Raw genomic sequence first — 17375 nt, forward strand, 5'->3', positions numbered from 1 at the left:
TAGAAAGAAAAAAAAGAGATGACAAATCGCATTTTATAGACTTTGGCCAGACCAAAATGTATCACTGGACTAAACCAGGACCAAATTTAAATATTGCTCCGAGATGGCGCTGCTGCTCACGGCGGTGCAGTGGCTCTCGTGGCTCGCGCTGCGGCTGGTGGCGCTGTCGCTGCAGCTCGCGCCGCTGGCTGCGTCCCTCACCACCGTGACGGCTATCGTGCTGGTGTCGGCCATGACGACGCAGGCGCTGGAGCACGGCGTGCTGGCGTCCATGCACCGCTCCAAGTGGCACAAGGCGTCGAGCTACGACGACCTGCGGCGCGACTTCTACCGCGGCTACTGGCTGCTCACGCTGCTGTACGTGCTGGGCTCGGCGCTATGGATCTACTTCACGGAGACGACGGGCGCCCGCGTCGTCTACGGCGCCGTCTTCTGCGCGCTGTGGTGGGGCGTGCAGCTGGCGCTGGTCGTGGCGCTCACGCCCCTGGACGAGGTGCTCAAGAAGGTCAAGGCAGCGGTCAAGTGGTGAGGACCTGGATGCTAGTGCATGGCCAAGATAATAGAGCTGGGGGTGGCAGTGGAGAGATCTACGCCCTGAGAAGGAGCTGGCCAAGTGACTCAACACTCTGCGTCGTGACAACCCCCCAAGCACAGGAGTACACTAATACCGCCAAGATATGCAGCTACGGTATTCGCCACGCAGCAGGAGCAATTGCATCACTTGAAACGTGTAGAAGAAGTCGTTGCTGTTCATTTCATTTCAAGTTCCGGCATCAGCTTTGCATCTTTTTCAGATCCTCGTCCTCCGCAACGCCTTCCTGCTGTACAACCAGCGCCGCCGACGGCATCTGCTCGTGCCGTGATTCCTGCGTCTCCCCCGCAGCCACCAACGCGACGCTCTGCTGCTGCTGCTGCTCTTCCTCCTGCTGCAGCGCCTGCTTGGCTCTGTCCGCCACTTCCTGCACCTGCCGCTGCTTCTGCTGCTCCTCGAACTGCGCGAACGTGAGCTTATCTGCCAGGATCTTCTGCGCCGCCGCCGGCTGCAGCGTCGCGATGGCGGAGGGCGGAAAGCCGGCGTCCAGCAGCTGCTGGCGCATGCTGCGCGTGATCATGAAGGCCACGGACGCCACCTGCGGCCCGTTGCCCGTGCTGCCCTGGCCGTACCACACGCGCTCCGCCCACTTGGAGCCGTCGTAGTGCCACTTGTTCACGTAGTAGCGCCCCAGCAGGTGCCAGCGCTGCACGCGCGCCTGCAGGCGCCGCACGACGGTCATGCTCGATGGTTGACGATTTTTGTGGTGGTTGATGCGCTAAGTGGCAGCCTACACATTATGATGTAGACTTGGTGTGACGGTAAAGCTCAGACAGCTGGCGGATGTACATGTGCATGTACGGAGCCTGTAGCCTGCACCGTGTAGGACAGGCTGCTGTGGATCGAGTGGGGCTGCGTGGAATTACAGTGGAGTTCTGAAGAAGGAATCGAGCTTCCACACAACAATGCGAGCAAGTAATGATGTAAGAGTGCCTGTCCTGGAGATTCGTTTGTTTGGATGACGACATGCCCAGGCGAAATGTGCTCCGTGGCGACCACGTTGGAGTCGATTGACAAATTGGAACGACGCGAAAGTGACGGCCAGAACCGGTCCGTCGCCGCGGCGCACAAACAAGACTCTCAACGTCTTGTTTGAGCTTGCAACCCGCAGCGCTTTCTGCTTGTTGCTGCCGCGTTTCCTCCGATAATGGCGTTCAATTAATAAAGTCGCGAACGTGATGCATTCGTGGGTCTCAGTTAAAAGAGTCCGGGTATCACCGTTTCGCCTGATAACCGTGAGAAGAGGCGCCGAAAGCAGTCGCGCTGCCGCAGCGGTTGCAGCCTCGCCATGCCGTCAAAGCCAACGATGCGTTCTCGCCCAAGCCAATTCTGCGTGCGGCGTACATGCACAACACGCTCTTATCCTGTCCTGCCAGGGGTTCCGGGCCGAAGTTCGGCGCCATTACAAATTTTCGCCAAGCAAGGGGCACGCACAGTGGAGGTTGCACGCTTCAATTTTTGCGCAGGGGACGCAGGGCATAAACGCCAGGCTGGAGACGCAAATCAAGCTCAAGCTCTGAAATCCCGCAAGCTCACTGGCTCGGGCGCCCATCGTGGGCAGAGCTGTTCCGCCACGCCTCTGCTTGGTGCTGTATCCGTCCTGCAGCAAAACCCAGATCAGAGCTCCTCCGGACGCTGCTGGTGTCAGTCCAGAGACAGAAACTTTGCACCTGATCCGAAACGACCAGCGCAGCGCGTACGCAAGTACGTGTCCCGGGGGCGTCAGTAACATGGTACCATTCGCTCCAGGATGCTTGGGCACCAGGCCGAGTGTCCGCTCGCACAGAGGCATGCCTATCACAGCCTAGCCCTCCAGCTGTACCGTGCACCGACGCGGCTCCTTATCGCGCGCCCTGATAGGCTGAAACCTTGCGCTAAAATCTGCGATTGGCGGAAACCCCTTCGCGCCCAACTGCCAAGAGTCAGTACTGGTACGTGCCCGCTCTCTTTTCCCATTCTGCCAATTGAGGCCGTCGGGGCACAACTACATTAGGTATACTGGACTGTACCGGTAGTGGAGCATGACGGCCATCTTCGGGCAGGAGCTGAGCCCCGGCATGGCGGCGCTGGTGTACGTGTTCCTGGTGCTGGCGCTGCTGGTGCTGTGCGGCTCCATCTGGTACTACTGGAGCTACGCGCGCAAGATCGAGCGGTTCCTGGCGCGCGACAACCAGAACAACAACATGATGCGCCACCACCTCGTGGACTCGTTCCTGCAGCGCGGCGAGGAGGAGTGGCCCTGCTCCATCTGCTTCCACGACAACCACCCGGACAAGACGAGCTGCGTCATGTGCGGCACGCCTCGCATCGTCACGGCCACGACGCCGTCGCACCTGGCGCGCGCCTCCGGGCTGCACAAGCGCGACTTCAGCCAGAGCATGCTCAACCAGCAGTCGCGCGTGCGCAGCTTCCACGTGCGGCGGCTCAAGCAGATGGACCTCACGTCGAGGCAGAAGGCGGCCGTGCGCCGCCACCTCTGGAAGCGCAAGCGCGGCAAGGACGGCGTCATGCGCTGGGTGCGCATCGACGCGCACGAGCGCGCCGAGGACGTCGCGGGGCCGCCCCACGACGACGACGCGCTCAACAAGGAGAACCGCAGCGAGACGCTGTACAGCGGCCTGAGCACGCCGCCCAACGGCACGGCCATCCTCGGCGGGGACGAGTTCCCGCGCACCAGCAGCCGCTCGTCCTCCTCGTCGTCGCTCAGGGAGGACAACGAGCACATCGCGCTGGCGCTCAGAGACTTCGGCGTCTCCGAGACGGAGGGGAGGCACCCGGACAGCTCCTTCCTGTCGACAGAGAACGATCTGGGCCGCCCGTCCTTCCAGCCGCTGCGAGCGACGGCGCTCAAGCGCCTGGAGGAGGCGGAGGAGCGCCCCACCATGGCCTTCTACTCGCAGCAGAACCCGTTCAACCCGGCCAACAGCGGCGTCAATCCGTTCAGTGCCAGTGGGAGCAGCAGGAATCCTTTCCCTGGAAGTACGGTGAACCCGTTCGCTAGTACTCGTGGCTTGGCCAGTTCGCGCGGCTTGAACCACATTGATGAAGACAGGGAGGGAACGATGGGCGGAGGCCCGATCCCGGAAATCGGCGACGTTGTGGGCGCGGATGACCGCCGCTTTAACGACTTGAACGACACGGCCATTTCGACTGTATCGACCGGCTACGTGCGGCATGAGGACGGCGCTGGCGGATTCGAGTGGACCCCTGCAGGAACTGTGATTGCCTACACGGACACGAGTCGCCGCATGGACTGCGAGGATGATCTGGAGGAGATTGCGTCGCTAACTTTCCACGACAAGAACCGCTGGTTCCTGGAGCAGGTGCAGAAGCGCTGGCGCAGTTACGAAGAGGGCCACATTCAGTTCGTTGTACGACGTGAGCACGTGGTGAGTGATTCGCTGGAGCAGATGCTCAAGTGTCCTCCTAGTCGCTTCTGGGAGCGTCTGCGTATTTACTTTGAGAACGAGCCGGGACTGGATGCCGGTGGTTTGATTCGCGAGTGGTACGAGATCCTGAGCGACTCGCTCTTCAACGATGATTTCGGACTGTTTATCTCGACAAAAGGCGAGAACATGGGCTACTGGATTAACCCTGCGTCAGCTTCCAAGGTGCCGAACCACCTGGAGTACTACGAGTTTGTCGGGCGATTGCTTGCCAAGGCTTTGATCGAGGGTTACAACATGAAGATGTCGCTGGCGCTTCCTCTCATCAAGCACATTCTAGGTGTTCCCATTTCGTTTTCGGATCTGGAGTTCCTAGATGAAGATTTGTACAAGAACGCAATGTGGATGAAGCAAAACGATCATGCTGAACTGCTTGCTATCGACTTCACTGTACAGGTGATTACTTCCGAGGGCAAGTCCCACACTGTGGAGTTGGTACCAGGTGGTGCCGGACGTGATGTGACTGACGAAAACAAGAAGGAGTACCTGGAGCTGCTGCTCAAGCACTATATGTTTGAGAGTATTTCGGAGCAGTTGGGAGCCTTGCTGATGGGCTTCTACGATGTCATGCCGCAGTTTCTCATCACGGTCTTTGATTACCAGGAGTTTGATCTGCTGTTGTCTGGTGTACCGGAGCTTGATGTCAACGACTGGCATACGCACAGCGAGGTGCGCTGGATAAAACTTGAAAAGCCGACTCCTGTCGAGCAACGCGTACTGAGGTGGTTCTGGGAATGCATGAACGAGTTCACGAGTGAGGAACGCGCTCGTCTACTGCAGTTTGCAACTGGCACGTCTCGCGTTCCAGTTCAAGGCTTTAAGGCGCTCATGAGCAGTGATGGCCGTGTCCGCCGATTTACTATTCAGTTCGTGCAGCGTGGAGCACCGCCTACGGGCCTCATGCCGAAGGGCCACACGTGCTTCAACCGCATCGACCTGCCGCTCTACCACACCAAGGAAGAGATGGTCAACTATCTGACGCTTGTGATGAACATGGAAATCTCTGGCTTCTGGATGGAGTAAACTTTAGTACGCCAGGCTCTTATGTGTTCGTGAGTGAGTCATGTGCGAAGAGGGGAAAATTAAATATGATGTCGATTCTTTTCCGTGTTGCCGCGTGCTGCATGCTGCCTTCTGTCGATGCAATGTTTACTTGTGCGCCGTGAAGCAGTTCATGATCATCTGAGTTGCTGTCTCCAGTGGGCCGCCGACGAATACATGAAGTTTTGGAAGGACTTTCAGGTACAAATGTACTGACTTCGGCCTAACAGCCTCTGTTTGGGCGGTTGTGACGATTTTTGCTCATTGTTCTTCTTGGCTCTGACCCACTTTTCAAAGTTTGAAAAATGCCCTTAGTTCAGGCCGCGATGTTCTCAATGCTTTATCACAACTAATCAACGTTAGTAGGAGTTGCAAACACAGTACATGCACAAGAATCGTCGCAATGCATTCATTACCTGTGTTACATGTGCTTCGTTCGCGCAGTATGCTTTAACCGTAGCTCTATCACACCAGTATTTCGAAGAGATGAGGCTGACGCTTGTGACGAGCATGGAGAACTCAGACTTTAGACTTCTGGATGGAGTAGCCTCTGCTTTTTGTAAGTGCTTTAATGCGAAGAGGGGGGAAATTAAATATGATGTCGATTTTTTTCCATGTTGCTGCTTGCTTGGCCACGCCTTACTTGTGTACTGCAAAACAATTGGGGGTCATCTGAATTGTCGACTCTACGTCGGTGAAGCGCAGCAAATACTTGGTGCAGATCTCGTCCGTGTGGTGACCGCCGTCCATCATTCGGAGCACGTCCTTTTCCAGTTGATTAGCTTTGGTGGCCATAGCGCGCTTAGTGGACGACATCGAGGACACGTTACTTCCCACCCCGTTGGAACCCGACCCGTTCCCATTTGCCCCACCAGGCGCGCCATTTCCAGGCTGGGTCGACGATGGAGCAGCGCTGATGGGATTCATACCCGATAATGATGGGGAATTTGTCGACAACGCATACGGACGGCCCTTCTGCTGGCCACCTTGCTGCTGCTGGGTTTGTTGTGGTGCCTGAGTCTGTTGCTGTTGTGGTGGACTCGAACCAGGAAGACTGCGGTCGATGCATATAGGGTAGCGATGCACGCGCCTCAAGAACCCATGGATAAGACCAAAGGTGATGAAACGCCGTACGTCGATAAGCGCGAGGGACTCGGAATACACTACGCAGAAGTCACTCATGCGCAAACTGGGCTGGACAGAGCAGTACAGGGCGAAGATACGCGCGAACGACGGTGGAGCATGACCAGATTTGGCAATGTATACAGCACACTCCGCTTGAAGCTTCGGGTCGTTCGCAAGCACTGCAATCTTCGGTGTGTTAGCGTAGATATTCGAGTGCAGGAAAATGTCGATCAGCGTAACGCAGCCGTAGTAGAGAAGCTGTCGAACGCACTTCTTCACGATCGCAATCTCGACCTCAGCCTCCAGACTGATACGCTTCACGTACCGAACACCATCGATGAACGGCACGATCTGTTGCAGCGCTAAATCCCATTCAGCTGTGAAGAAAATAATAGTCACCGTGCCAGTCAGTTCCGGAACACGGACGACAAACCATCCAAACGCCAAATAACGCACCGCTGTTCTCGAGCAGAGCACGCAGGTCGCGAATCGCAACGGGAACCTGGTACTCAAACACAGGCGCTGGGTCCTGCAGCGTCGGGAAGAGCTTCAAATTGATAATATTGGCTGTGTCCATCGGAATTGTGCACTCGCCATGCAGCGTCAGGTCTCGCAAGATCTGCGGCAGGATCGTGCCCAGCAGCTCTTTCTTGTCCGGATTGTACAAGAAGCCGCTCTCCTTCTCCATCCCCTCCACCAGAGCACCCAACTACACATATACAGCACATAAGTGTCATCATTCCTGCCCAAGCCTCGACCTCCAATAGCTCCGTCCCGCTAACCTTCCTCAGAATCGGTCGGTACGGTGCCGTCTCCACGTGTTCATCAAACACAAAACCTGCTCTCACCCAGCACCCAACACAAGACCATTAGCTCTCTCCTCTCAATAAATAAAAAAATGTAAAATAAATGAAGGAGACTCCGACCAATATTGAACAGCAGAGCGTTGCGGTGGTATTTGTCGTCCTCAATGCAGACCGGATACCCCACGATCTTCATCTGCTGCGCCCGAACTGACAGCCGCACAACAGCACAAATCATTTTAACCAACAATATTTAAAACGGTCACCCCTTAATCTGGCGCCCACCAGTGATTATCTTCCCGCAGAGCGCCTTGTCGATGATGATGTAGCCGGACACGCTGTCGAACACCTCGTTGCTCAGCACACTGCGACCAAAACAGCGCAGGCAGGTCAGCCTCCCAGCAGTAGGAGGTTGTAAAGGAGTTTGTCTCACTTCTCGGGCGCCTGGAAGAGGATCACGGGCCCCGCCACGTTGTCGAACTCGCTGTAGAAGAGTCCCTTGATCATGTTGTGCGCTTCGTGAGTCTAGGCTTGAGAAATGGTCTCCTCTATTGGACCAAAATTGTGATTTGAATAATACAGACCAGACCAGTACCTTTTGGGACTATTTTTTGATTGAAATGGGCGCTGGTCTCAGATAATATTTTTTTGGCGCGAGTATGGCGTTGGATGCGCGCACGGTACGAGGGCGTGTACTGGACGACTGGGCGCTTCGTGCAGCTAATCGACGGTGTGTTGGACGTGCTGCAGGTAACGGTGAGGCTCGCGGAGCTGACGGAGCACTTGGGCTGCGCGCTGTGCCGCGGGATTCTGCGGGACGCGCACACCATCCCCGACTGCCTCCACTCCTGTGCGTGGCCTTTATTTCTGAAGCCGCAGTGGGGCTATAATTTGGGCTGGTGGCTTATATTTTTGTGTATTGCAACGCTGTGTTGCAGTCTGCAAGAGCTGCATCTATCGACACTTCCTGGTGAAGGGCAGCTGCATCTGTCCGAAGTGCAACAAGACGCTGAATCCGCGACCAATTGCCACGCTGATGTGGGTTGCATTTACTGGGACGTGTGCAATTTGTAGAGTACCTGATTTGTTGTTGTTGTTTGCCAGCACGGACCAAAAGTTGCAGGAAGTGGTGGACCGCATTTTCCCTGAGTTCAAGGAGCAGGAGGTGATACTGGAGAAGGAGTTCTATGCCCAGAACAACTTCAAGCTGAGAGCGGAGAGCACTGCTGGAAAAGACGGAGAGCCGACGGATGGAGCCAATGGGTCCTCATCTTCCCCAGGGACTTCATCACGTGGACGCTCAAAGGCTTCTACCCCAGCGAAAAAATCATACAGCGTCAAACCTGGGAGCAGCGGAGGGATTCTAACATGCAACAGGCAATTCACGATAGAGGTCTACCCTCAAGAAACGTACGTGTTACTCGAGTATTGGCATGAGACGATGGACTCTAATTTGATATCGCCCCTATGTGTTGCGGAGGGTATAGCAATGCACGAGCACTACCGCCGCTTAAATTCCCCTTTATGCAGGTCAACGGCAATTTTAAGGAAAGTGGCGTGCAGTTCTCATCTACAATGTGTATTCTGCTAATACTGAGTGCTTGATTGCAATGGTTCGTGCCACAGATGTTTGAGCTTCGCAAGCTAATTCGCAAGCGTTTGAAGTTACCAGACGAACTGCAATTGGAGATGGCATGCATGGGTGCCACGGTGGGGCCTGAGCTCTCGGTACATTTCATCCAGCGGACAATCTGGCAGCATCAGAACCAGAAAGAGCCGCTCGTGTTGCACTATCGGCGCATGACATCATGATCACCTTATTGGGGAAATGCTGAGCCAAGTGACAGAGAGAGCGTATGCACGAGGAAATTACATCCAAGCAGGCTCTTCAGCTACAGTGAAAAAGTTGTAGCAATCTTCACAGCGATTTTTGTAGTAGATTTTCGCACGAGGTTTTGAAGATTTAGTTTTCCATGAGCGAATGCCGTAAACATGTGTGACTAGAAGTACTTCAAGCTCAGTTTCTCGTTCTCTCTAAGCCTTCTCACGAGATAAATACATGTACTAGTGTTAAGACAGTTTTCACCCGGCTTCTACGTTGCGACAGGCAGCTACGGCATGAGCCGCACACTGGGGCTACCCAGTCCGCCGCCGTAGCTGCTCCCGACCTGTGCCTCCTCCAGACTATTGAACGTCGTGATCTCGAAGTCGTACATGGCGGTCGGGATGTGCTCGATGCTCTGCACCGCCGTCACAATGTGCAGCAGCGCGTTCTGCAGCGCCGCCTCCGTCTCCCCCGCACACAGCTCCCTCTCCTCTGTGAGGCGGCACATCACAACAAGGGTTCGTAAGTAACAAGCACTCGCAGACGAGAGAGAGACAGCTCCTCGCACCTTGCGACGCGGCGGGCGACGATGTGACCGTGACGGGCAGGATCCACTTCTCGAACACCGCCTTCTCCTCGTTCGACATGAGGCCGAACAGCGCCTTCTTCACCTTCCGCTCGAAGAACGTGACTACGATGTAGCCGCTGTTGGCGCCGCGCACGCCGCTGCTGCTGCCGCCGACGCCGCCCACCGAGTGCACGGACGGCTGGCCGTAGGGCGTCATGACGCTGCTGCCGCCCCCCAGCAGGTAGCTGCTGGCCGCCGCACTGCCGCCCAGCAGCGCCAGCGCCTCCTCGAAGCCGCGCACCGCCTGGTCCACCTTGCGGCTCACGTCCCCCACGGCGCACAGCGCGTACGTGATGTTGGGGAAGGCCTGGCACGTGGCCTCGCTCGGCCGCACGGGCCCCGGCGCCCGCGTGAACAGGATCGTGTGCAGCAGGCACGTGACGGCGTCGCCCACGTCCTCCGCGGCCACGGGCACCTCGTCCAGCAGGTGCTCCTTCCAGCCGCCGCCAGCCGCGGTGCCTCCTCCTCCTCCGGCGGCGCCCAGGCCGCTGCCCACGGCGCTCGACGCGATGCCCGGCGACCCCAGCATGGATGTAGAATATGTGACGTGCACTAACAGAGCTGCTGGCTGCTCATTGGCTGAAATAGTCAATTGCTTCTTAGATTTATTGTATAATAGAGAGTTTTTGCAAGTTTTCCTTTCCCATTCCCAGATAGTCTCTCAGGTGTGGCTATGGGAGATCAAAACCACTTTTCGCGGTTTCCCAGTCCCAGCAAATCACCTTATTAAATAGCATGTCATGCTTTATAGAAGGCTCAAGCTGAGCCCCTTGCTTCCTGAACAAGTGAAGATGACGTCGGACGAGATTCTTCTGCTGTGCGCTCTACTCGAGGACACAGGATGCAGTGACGCCATGGTTCTTATGGTTGCAGCTCTCTATTGCCCGCCCGTCGAGCGCCCTGTCGTGCCTAACATCTGCTTCTGCATCACTGCTACGACGGATGTGGACGCCGAGTTTGACTTTCGTTTCGACGTGGCGGGCATATTGCAGCTGTCTTCGCTGTTCGAGCTGCCCGGCGAGCCACAAGCGACGCTGCCTCGTCTCGCTCGCGCTTCTTCTGTTCGTTTTGCTTTTTGCATTCTTGCTCCTGTTTAGCATCATCGAGGAGCTCTACAAGCTCATCAAGCAGCTGGTCTCTCTCCGTGACCTCCTCCGCCACGCCAGACAGTAGCTCCGCCTCCTTCATCGCCTCTCGGTGAGTTTGAACAAGCTGGTTCATGCGTGACTGTGCGTTCTTGCCACTTAGCTTACTGCGCGAAAAGGCCGGCGAGGCTACGAGCGTTGCAGCAAGACTGTCCCAGTGCTGCATGACCTTGCCCCGTGGCTTAGCAAAAGGCCGGTCAAGCAGCACTTGGCGAAGCAGAGCGACATCTTCTTCTTCGCTGTAGTTCTTACGGCGTGGTGGGGCTGTCGAGCGAGGTGGCTCGGTGGCAGGCTTCGAAGCCACAGTCGTTGCAGCCATGAGGTCGTGTGGGAGGCGGCAACTCTGGGAATGGGAAGGCTCCCACAGATTTCCGAATTCTGTGGGTGGCGGAGGGGGTTTCCCATAGAGGTGCCCTTTTTGTGTTTAGTTTGCTGTGGGCATGGCAATGGGAGCCGCAGCGAAAACTCTCTAATAGGATAAGTATTCTTTGGTCGGACACCCGACCCCTATCATTAGCTGGTGCACTTGTTCCATCCAATCAGCAGTTATTTTTTTTCAATTTGTGGATCAGCTGCGATATTTCAACTATATAATAATCCTCACGGTTTAGGGTTAGGTCCGACTTATTTCTGGAAAAAGCTGGAAGTTTCCTTTTCGCGTGGATAAGTATTTATACAAAACTTCAGATTTTAGTGTTCTTATCAGATAAGTCTACTATGTGCCGGACGAAACACCCCCAAGGATAGTGTGCATACAATACTAAAGATACAATCCCAACGCCGAAGCTTCTATAGTCACTCTAAGAATCGCACCAAGATGGAGATGAGATGCAGCGAGTGTCCCGTGGTCTTGATACCCAGGCAGGCACAATTGGCCAAGCATTAGCCGCAGAAAAAGTGTTTGAGGGGGGGGGGGTCCTCTCCTCGACAGGATTGTCAAAATCAGTGTTAGATAGCATGCATAGTTCGATAGCTAGCGGTGTTAGCCTTCCCACTCAAAACTTCTACTCATTGCTAACAACTTTTTCAATATTCCTACAGACTAAAAAGAGCCACAGCGACCGTGCTGCGGATGGTTTGCTTGCCTAGGCGACTTCTCTAGGCTACTTTTCTCAAATTGTAAATTTTCTCCGTGAACCTTGCCCAACTTCCCTATCCGATTCGAAACGCATCGGGCAAATACGCGACAAAATGGCCAGCGCTATTGAAGAACGAAATTTACGTGCTAATGTGCAGAAGAGTGATGCGCCTGAATCCAAAATTGATGATATTTGTGCGGTTGTGGGACACCTAGTCATACACGCGGACGTTGCCGCTGGGCTCAAAAATATGCACGATGCAGCTTTATTAACTATAATGTGGCACACATTCGGCCGTGCTATCGATACTTGCTTCTCCCGAAAGGAGCAGTTGGCGGTCACGGCGTCAGGAGAGCTCTTTTTAAATATTGCGCGTATTAAGAACTCAGTAGTTCAAGGTGTATCGATTTACTACTCACCTATGCGATGGCAACAATGTATGCTGCATGCCTTCGGGATGCTCTTCATGTGCTATGATCAACCCTCCAAATATTTATTTCCATTGGTGCCCCGATTTGCTGACCCGGATTTACCTGGCAGCCGCACGTACTCCCAGGAAGAAGCTGTCATCTATTGGGAAAGCTTGGATGAGGACGACCAAGTGTAGCCAGCTATATTACCGAGGTAATCCGTGTCACCGTTGCCAAATGGCTCCTGCCGTAGCCCAAGCTGTGACGCCCAATATGACGAGTCACCCTCTGCGGCGCGGCGCTGCAACGTACGCTAATGCCTGCCCAAAATGTGCCGCCCAGTGAATATCAACGAGGGGCGCGTGGCTGTTGGAGTCACTGACGAAGGCCTTTGCCTACATTGGGACGACAACACGTGAGGACCAATGCGTAGGCAAGGTGTTAGCAAGGTACGAGGCACCAGACTTACCTGTGGCAACTCCGACTGTTGGCGACCTGCAGCATCGTCTCTCCGCGGTCGGGTTTGGTCAAGTCATTACCCTGCGTGACGAGCTGTACCAACACGTCCTTGGCTCTCCGCACGCACAATACAATGTAACTGTGGACGTTGTTGACGCCGCCTTCGCTGTCCTCTTGATGCACCTGAAGACCGTCCTTGACGCTGCGCACAGTACCCCGGCTGGCTCGTACAACTTACGCTGTACGAGTACCAGCTGCATCGCTCGATCGCGGCGACAAACTCTCGTCTTGGCTGCCACATCAGCACCACGACGTACTGCGAATGGGCAATCACCTCACCGCACGCTGGCGCGCAACAAACCACTCACAAGTTAGCAAAACAGTCAATGGGGGCGACACGCTGCTTGCATCGACAATGGAGAACATACTGAAGCAGTTAGTGCGGATAAACGAGCGACCTGCGCGTCTAGTAGACACCAAACCAGCGGCAGCTATACTCCCTGCAGCTGCGAATGCCACCGCAGTCAGCACGACTGACCCAGCTCCGCTACCTGCTCCAGCTACTGCTTCCACACACGCTGGTTGCGTCTTTAACTGGTACACAAACAAAATATGGGAAACCGTGAAGGGTAAGAAGAAACAGAACAAGCGAGCAGGTGCAAAAGCAGCAGTCAATACCATGCTTGTACTGTACCAGACACCTTACACAATCATCGTGCTACCGCATCGGTCGAACGTCGACGCGTACCAAGCGTGGAAGCATCACCTATGGGAGCTCGCCCTCTCGCTGGACCGCGCTGCGAACGAGCATCTCTGCAGCTACGATGGCAAGACGCCGACGCCAAAATCCTCCTCGCTTCGCAAGCGCTGACGAGCGTTACGGGCGTCACACCCGGCAGCGTACAGAGCGCTCGCGGCACAGTATCTAACGCTGAAGGCGAATGGCTCAATCTCCGACGCGTACACGCGTACACGCCTACATCGCACCTGCGGACGGCCAACGACGTAGCCTAACCATATTCCTATGTACAGAAACACCACACTCCATACATACAATAGCACATACAGACCACATACATATACATATACATCACAAGTTAACCAAACCAAGATGCTGGAGGCCGGATTCGAACCGGCGACCTCGAAGCGAAGCTTCCTGCTCTTTCTCTGAGCCACACCAGCGTTGGAGATGGAGGGGAGGGAGTCGTACCTCACGAGGGACACCGCACCCGCAGCGTTGGTCAGGCCGCAATCCACCGCGCTGCTGTCCTCCGCAGCGCTTCCAACCAGGCGGCTGCTCGCAGCTGTGCCGTCGCCCTCTGCGCCGCTGTCCACCGCGCTGCTACCTCCGCAGAGCAGCCCTCCGGGCCGCTGCTCGCCGCTATCCTACGCGTCGCTGTCCGCTGCCGCTTGCCGAAGAATGCCAAATGGACGAGTGGAGATCATCAGCAATTTTCAATTAAGTGCGATTGCTATTCCTATTCACCGCAGTCCGGAATGAATAAATGGACGCTAATTGATGTGGTTTTTGTGTAGGGCACAAGTGTAACTCTATTTACGCGTTCCAGATTCCGGTCCAGAATCTGCCAATTACTGCTGTTATAAGAGGTAACCTATCATTTAACATACAAACTACTATTCCGGTGATCGAAGTCTGGCACTTAGCGGTGACCAGGGTTTGGTAGTACTGATAATTTTGTGTTAGTAGTGATACTACTACTACTAACCGACTTTGAACCAATATATTCACTACTACTATTGTAGAACGGCATTGGCGTTAGTAGTATCACTACTAATTAGCACTACTAATTAGCACTGTGTACCCATATTGACGTCTACCGTAGCTTTGGCTTCCTTTTCCTCCATACCCTCAATTCCTGACGATTGTGGTGCAATATTAGCTGCCGTTGCGCTCGATCATTGTCAGTACTTGTCCTTAGCGGGTTCATAACGAAGGATCCTGATGTAGGTCTTGCTGGACGGGATGGTGACGTTCGGGTCTCCCGTGACACCCACTAGGAAATCATTAAAGGCCGGAGACGTTACCAAGTTGCGCGCCAGCCCTTGATAGACAAAGAATATTGATGAGATCCACAATCGCTTGGCATATTGATTATTTGCACACGCACCTTCGCGGATCAGCCATCAGTATGACCCAAAATTTGTTCTTGAGTCACCGATGCTTTTCACCACGTTTTTTACCGCTTGGTAGGTTGCACCGCTGGTTCACTTAACTTGGGAGGGGCTTGGCGCCTCGCTTCTACTTTGGGAGCCACTTGTACCATGAAGAGATCGGCGAGACTCAGGCGGTGTTGTTGAACTTCGATCACCAACTCGTGCTGTTTGTGTTTGGATACCACGTGAGTCTTCACATTAGACACGTTGCTAGGATGGCATAGCGACACTTACCAATTCTTCGCCCTCGCACAAAGCAGGCAAATATGTGTGAACGTCTTGACCCTATAGGTTGTAGATCTCTAAGCGGCGTATCACATTCCAAAACCGAGTCAGTCCCTTTTTTTGGCGGATTGTGAACGGTGTGATTGGTGTGAGTCGCTGTCAATATTGAAGAATCTGCTCACGCACAAGCGACTGCAGAACCTGCATTCAGATAGTGTTAAGGGAACAGATCATACGCGGAGATGTTACCGCAGCATTGTTACCGTTTCGAGAGGTCGGCATCTGGCTTTGTGCAGAGCTCATTGCTGCACAAATGGTGAATCTGACCGCCGCAAACACAGCAAGGAGATATCTCCGCTATGTCTCTTCAATGGCAGTCAATCTTAGGACGCTTCATAGGTTTGCGCAAGCCGAGAAATGAGCGACGGAGCGAAAGAGGGAAGCCGCGAAGCCAGCAATTTTCGCGCCCTTCGAAGATCTCATATGGGTTGAAGTTTGGGGAACTATAGTAGTCCTAACTAGCACTACTAACGGTATTTTTCTCGCTACTATTCAAATAGCACTACTAATCGGCCAAATCCCCAGTACTATAGCACCACACTACTAATTAGTAGTGATATATCACTACTAACGCTACTAATTTGGGGTATACTATCAAACCCTGGCGGTGACTGCCATTCTCTTGGTCCCTATTCCAAATCGTGGCTGTCAATCCTGCAATAGACCAGACCGATATCCCCACGACGCTCGACGAAGGCTTGACTACTACTGCCGTTGTCCAACTTCACAGCGAAGCCAGTGCCCTGTTTCTCCACAACGTGTCGCGAGTCGCCCTGGGAGGGACGGCTAAGTTGCTGGGTAGAAGTTAGGACGGAACGGACAGTACCAACGCAAAGGCAGCCAAGTCAAAATCCAAAGATCTCAACTTGTTGCTTCCACAGCGCAAATTCACGACTGACTGACGTACCTCGCACGGGTTCCACACACCCTTCCTCGGTTCTTCACACCCCTCCTTCCTTGGCCTTGACCACACTCCAGCCTTGAGCCACGGCAGCACACGCGACCTCCATCCCGTCGTTATCGCCGGCGTCCAATCGCCGAACGCTCCTCTTCGATCGGGGTCAGGCTCCTCGCGAAACCGCCGCGTCGCCAGGTAGCCTTCTCCAACGCCCGATGACTGCTCGGTCAGGTCATCTTCGAACAGCTGATCCTCTCGAATCTGGTCGCAGGTAGTACAATCAATCTTGAAAGGACGGTTGTCTCTGTACCCGAGACGGTTGACACCTTTCCCACTCGGGACAGCTTCATTAGACTGAGAGATCACCGCTTATTCCCTGTAGGTTAGCTGTGCTGTTTACCTTAGAAATTATGCGTTGAGGAGATGTCGGCACCAGAGCTCTTAGCAATCACTCTGGTAACTTCAACCACCATCACTCGCTATCTCTCAAGTTGACTACTACTTATACAGGTCGCATACCTGACGGGTCCACGTACACATGTGGTCAGCATCCGTTCGGCGTGTGTCCGGAACAGTTGAGAGGATATCACCACCAGCCGGCAATTCCCCTCAACTTAATTCGGGCACCATGTCGCTTTCCCCGACAAGCCTGACGAACTGCGGGGTCGGCAGTGGCTTTGTTAGGTAGTCTGATAGCTACAAGGTAGAAGCAATGAGCTTAACATCGATGTGCTCCGCGTCAATATGATCACGAATGAAGTGCAAACATAGATCGATGTGTTTGCTGTATCCATGGTTGCATACGAGGCTGATTGCCGCCTTGTTATCCACCTTGACATGCATTGGGCCGACCACGTGAACTCCGACTTCGTCGAGGAGTTGGCGCAGCCACTCCAGCTCCTGCGTTGCCTGCGCCAACGCCATGCATTCGGCCTCGGCGGTCGAAAGCGCCACTGAAGCCTGGCATTTGTTCTTGAACACCGACGGCGCTCCATCCATAAGCACCAGCACACCAGATGTAGAGCGGCGTGTATCAACGTCACCTCCCCAATTAGCATCGTTGTAGGCTGGAATTGGCAAGCCCTTCTGTGTTCTGCGCTTGAACTAGCTACATCCGTTCGGTGAGCTTACCAATGAGTGTACCTCCGGCACAGCCACATCAGAAGCAGGTGACCCATCCTCGCCCACATCCATCGGGGTCGATGCTGGGTTCAGAGCATCCATGGCCACATCTCCATCATGAGAAGGTGGAAGAGCGGCAAACCTGCGGTCGTCTTCACCGAGGTCATTGTCAAGCAGTGTATGTTCTGGTTCATCCGCGCGAGCACTCATAGTTTGAACAGTCAACGGACGGCGTTTATTAACCTTGATGGTGCGGGCAGTAGCTATTTGAGTCGCATCCAAGTCCCATACCCGGTAGGCTTTAGCGTTGTCTGCACAACCCAGCACCAGGCACATCTGCTC

At 54.6% G+C, this 17375-nt stretch overlaps 7 protein-coding genes across 7 annotated transcripts; 3 read left to right on the plus strand and 4 right to left on the minus strand.

Annotated features, from left to right (window-relative positions):
- Nucleotides 1–103: 103 nt before the first annotated feature.
- On the plus strand, nt 104–529 carry IUM83_19114 (uncharacterized protein; the record flags this gene model as incomplete). The annotated part of the gene is made up of 1 exon (XM_067944147.1): nt 104–529. The coding sequence occupies one exon, from the start codon at nt 104–106 to the stop codon at nt 527–529; it is 426 nt and encodes a 141-aa protein (XP_067784791.1).
- Nucleotides 530–773: 244 nt separating this feature from the next.
- Nucleotides 774–1274, minus strand: IUM83_19115 (Cleavage and polyadenylation specificity factor subunit 3; the record flags this gene model as incomplete). The annotated part of the gene is made up of 1 exon (XM_067944148.1): nt 774–1274. The coding sequence occupies one exon, from the start codon at nt 1272–1274 to the stop codon at nt 774–776; it is 501 nt and encodes a 166-aa protein (XP_067784792.1).
- A 1339-nt stretch (nt 1275–2613) lies between these two features.
- IUM83_19116 (putative HECT E3 ubiquitin ligase) lies at nt 2614–5061 on the plus strand (the record flags this gene model as incomplete). Its single annotated transcript, XM_067944149.1, has 1 exon — nt 2614–5061. The coding sequence occupies one exon, from the start codon at nt 2614–2616 to the stop codon at nt 5059–5061; it is 2448 nt and encodes an 815-aa protein (XP_067784763.1).
- Nucleotides 5062–5718: 657 nt separating this feature from the next.
- On the minus strand, nt 5719–7514 carry IUM83_19117 (Nitrogen permease regulator NLRG/NPR2; the record flags this gene model as incomplete). Its single annotated transcript, XM_067944150.1, has 6 exons — nt 5719–6581; nt 6661–6913; nt 6987–7042; nt 7131–7217; nt 7293–7372; nt 7441–7514. The coding sequence occupies 6 exons, from the start codon at nt 7512–7514 to the stop codon at nt 5719–5721; spliced, it is 1413 nt and encodes a 470-aa protein (XP_067784790.1).
- Nucleotides 7515–7666: 152 nt separating this feature from the next.
- Nucleotides 7667–8819, plus strand: IUM83_19118 (Polycomb group RING finger protein 3; the record flags this gene model as incomplete). Its single annotated transcript, XM_067944151.1, has 6 exons — nt 7667–7687; nt 7758–7857; nt 7946–8045; nt 8112–8417; nt 8495–8537; nt 8634–8819. 6 exons carry the CDS (start codon nt 7667–7669, stop codon nt 8817–8819), a joined length of 756 nt encoding a protein of 251 aa, XP_067784761.1.
- A 299-nt stretch (nt 8820–9118) lies between these two features.
- On the minus strand, nt 9119–9989 carry IUM83_19119 (DNA-binding HORMA; the record flags this gene model as incomplete). The annotated part of the gene is made up of 2 exons (XM_067944152.1): nt 9119–9324; nt 9401–9989. 2 exons carry the CDS (start codon nt 9987–9989, stop codon nt 9119–9121), a joined length of 795 nt encoding a protein of 264 aa, XP_067784762.1.
- A 404-nt stretch (nt 9990–10393) lies between these two features.
- IUM83_19120 (uncharacterized protein) lies at nt 10394–10924 on the minus strand (the record flags this gene model as incomplete). Its single annotated transcript, XM_067944153.1, has 1 exon — nt 10394–10924. The coding sequence occupies one exon, from the start codon at nt 10922–10924 to the stop codon at nt 10394–10396; it is 531 nt and encodes a 176-aa protein (XP_067784802.1).
- Nucleotides 10925–17375: the final 6451 nt, after the last annotated feature.

This window comes from Phytophthora cinnamomi (genome assembly GCF_018691715.1).
Source record: "Phytophthora cinnamomi strain GKB4 chromosome Unknown Contig85, whole genome shotgun sequence".
Taxonomy (NCBI): domain Eukaryota; phylum Oomycota; class Peronosporomycetes; order Peronosporales; family Peronosporaceae; genus Phytophthora; species Phytophthora cinnamomi.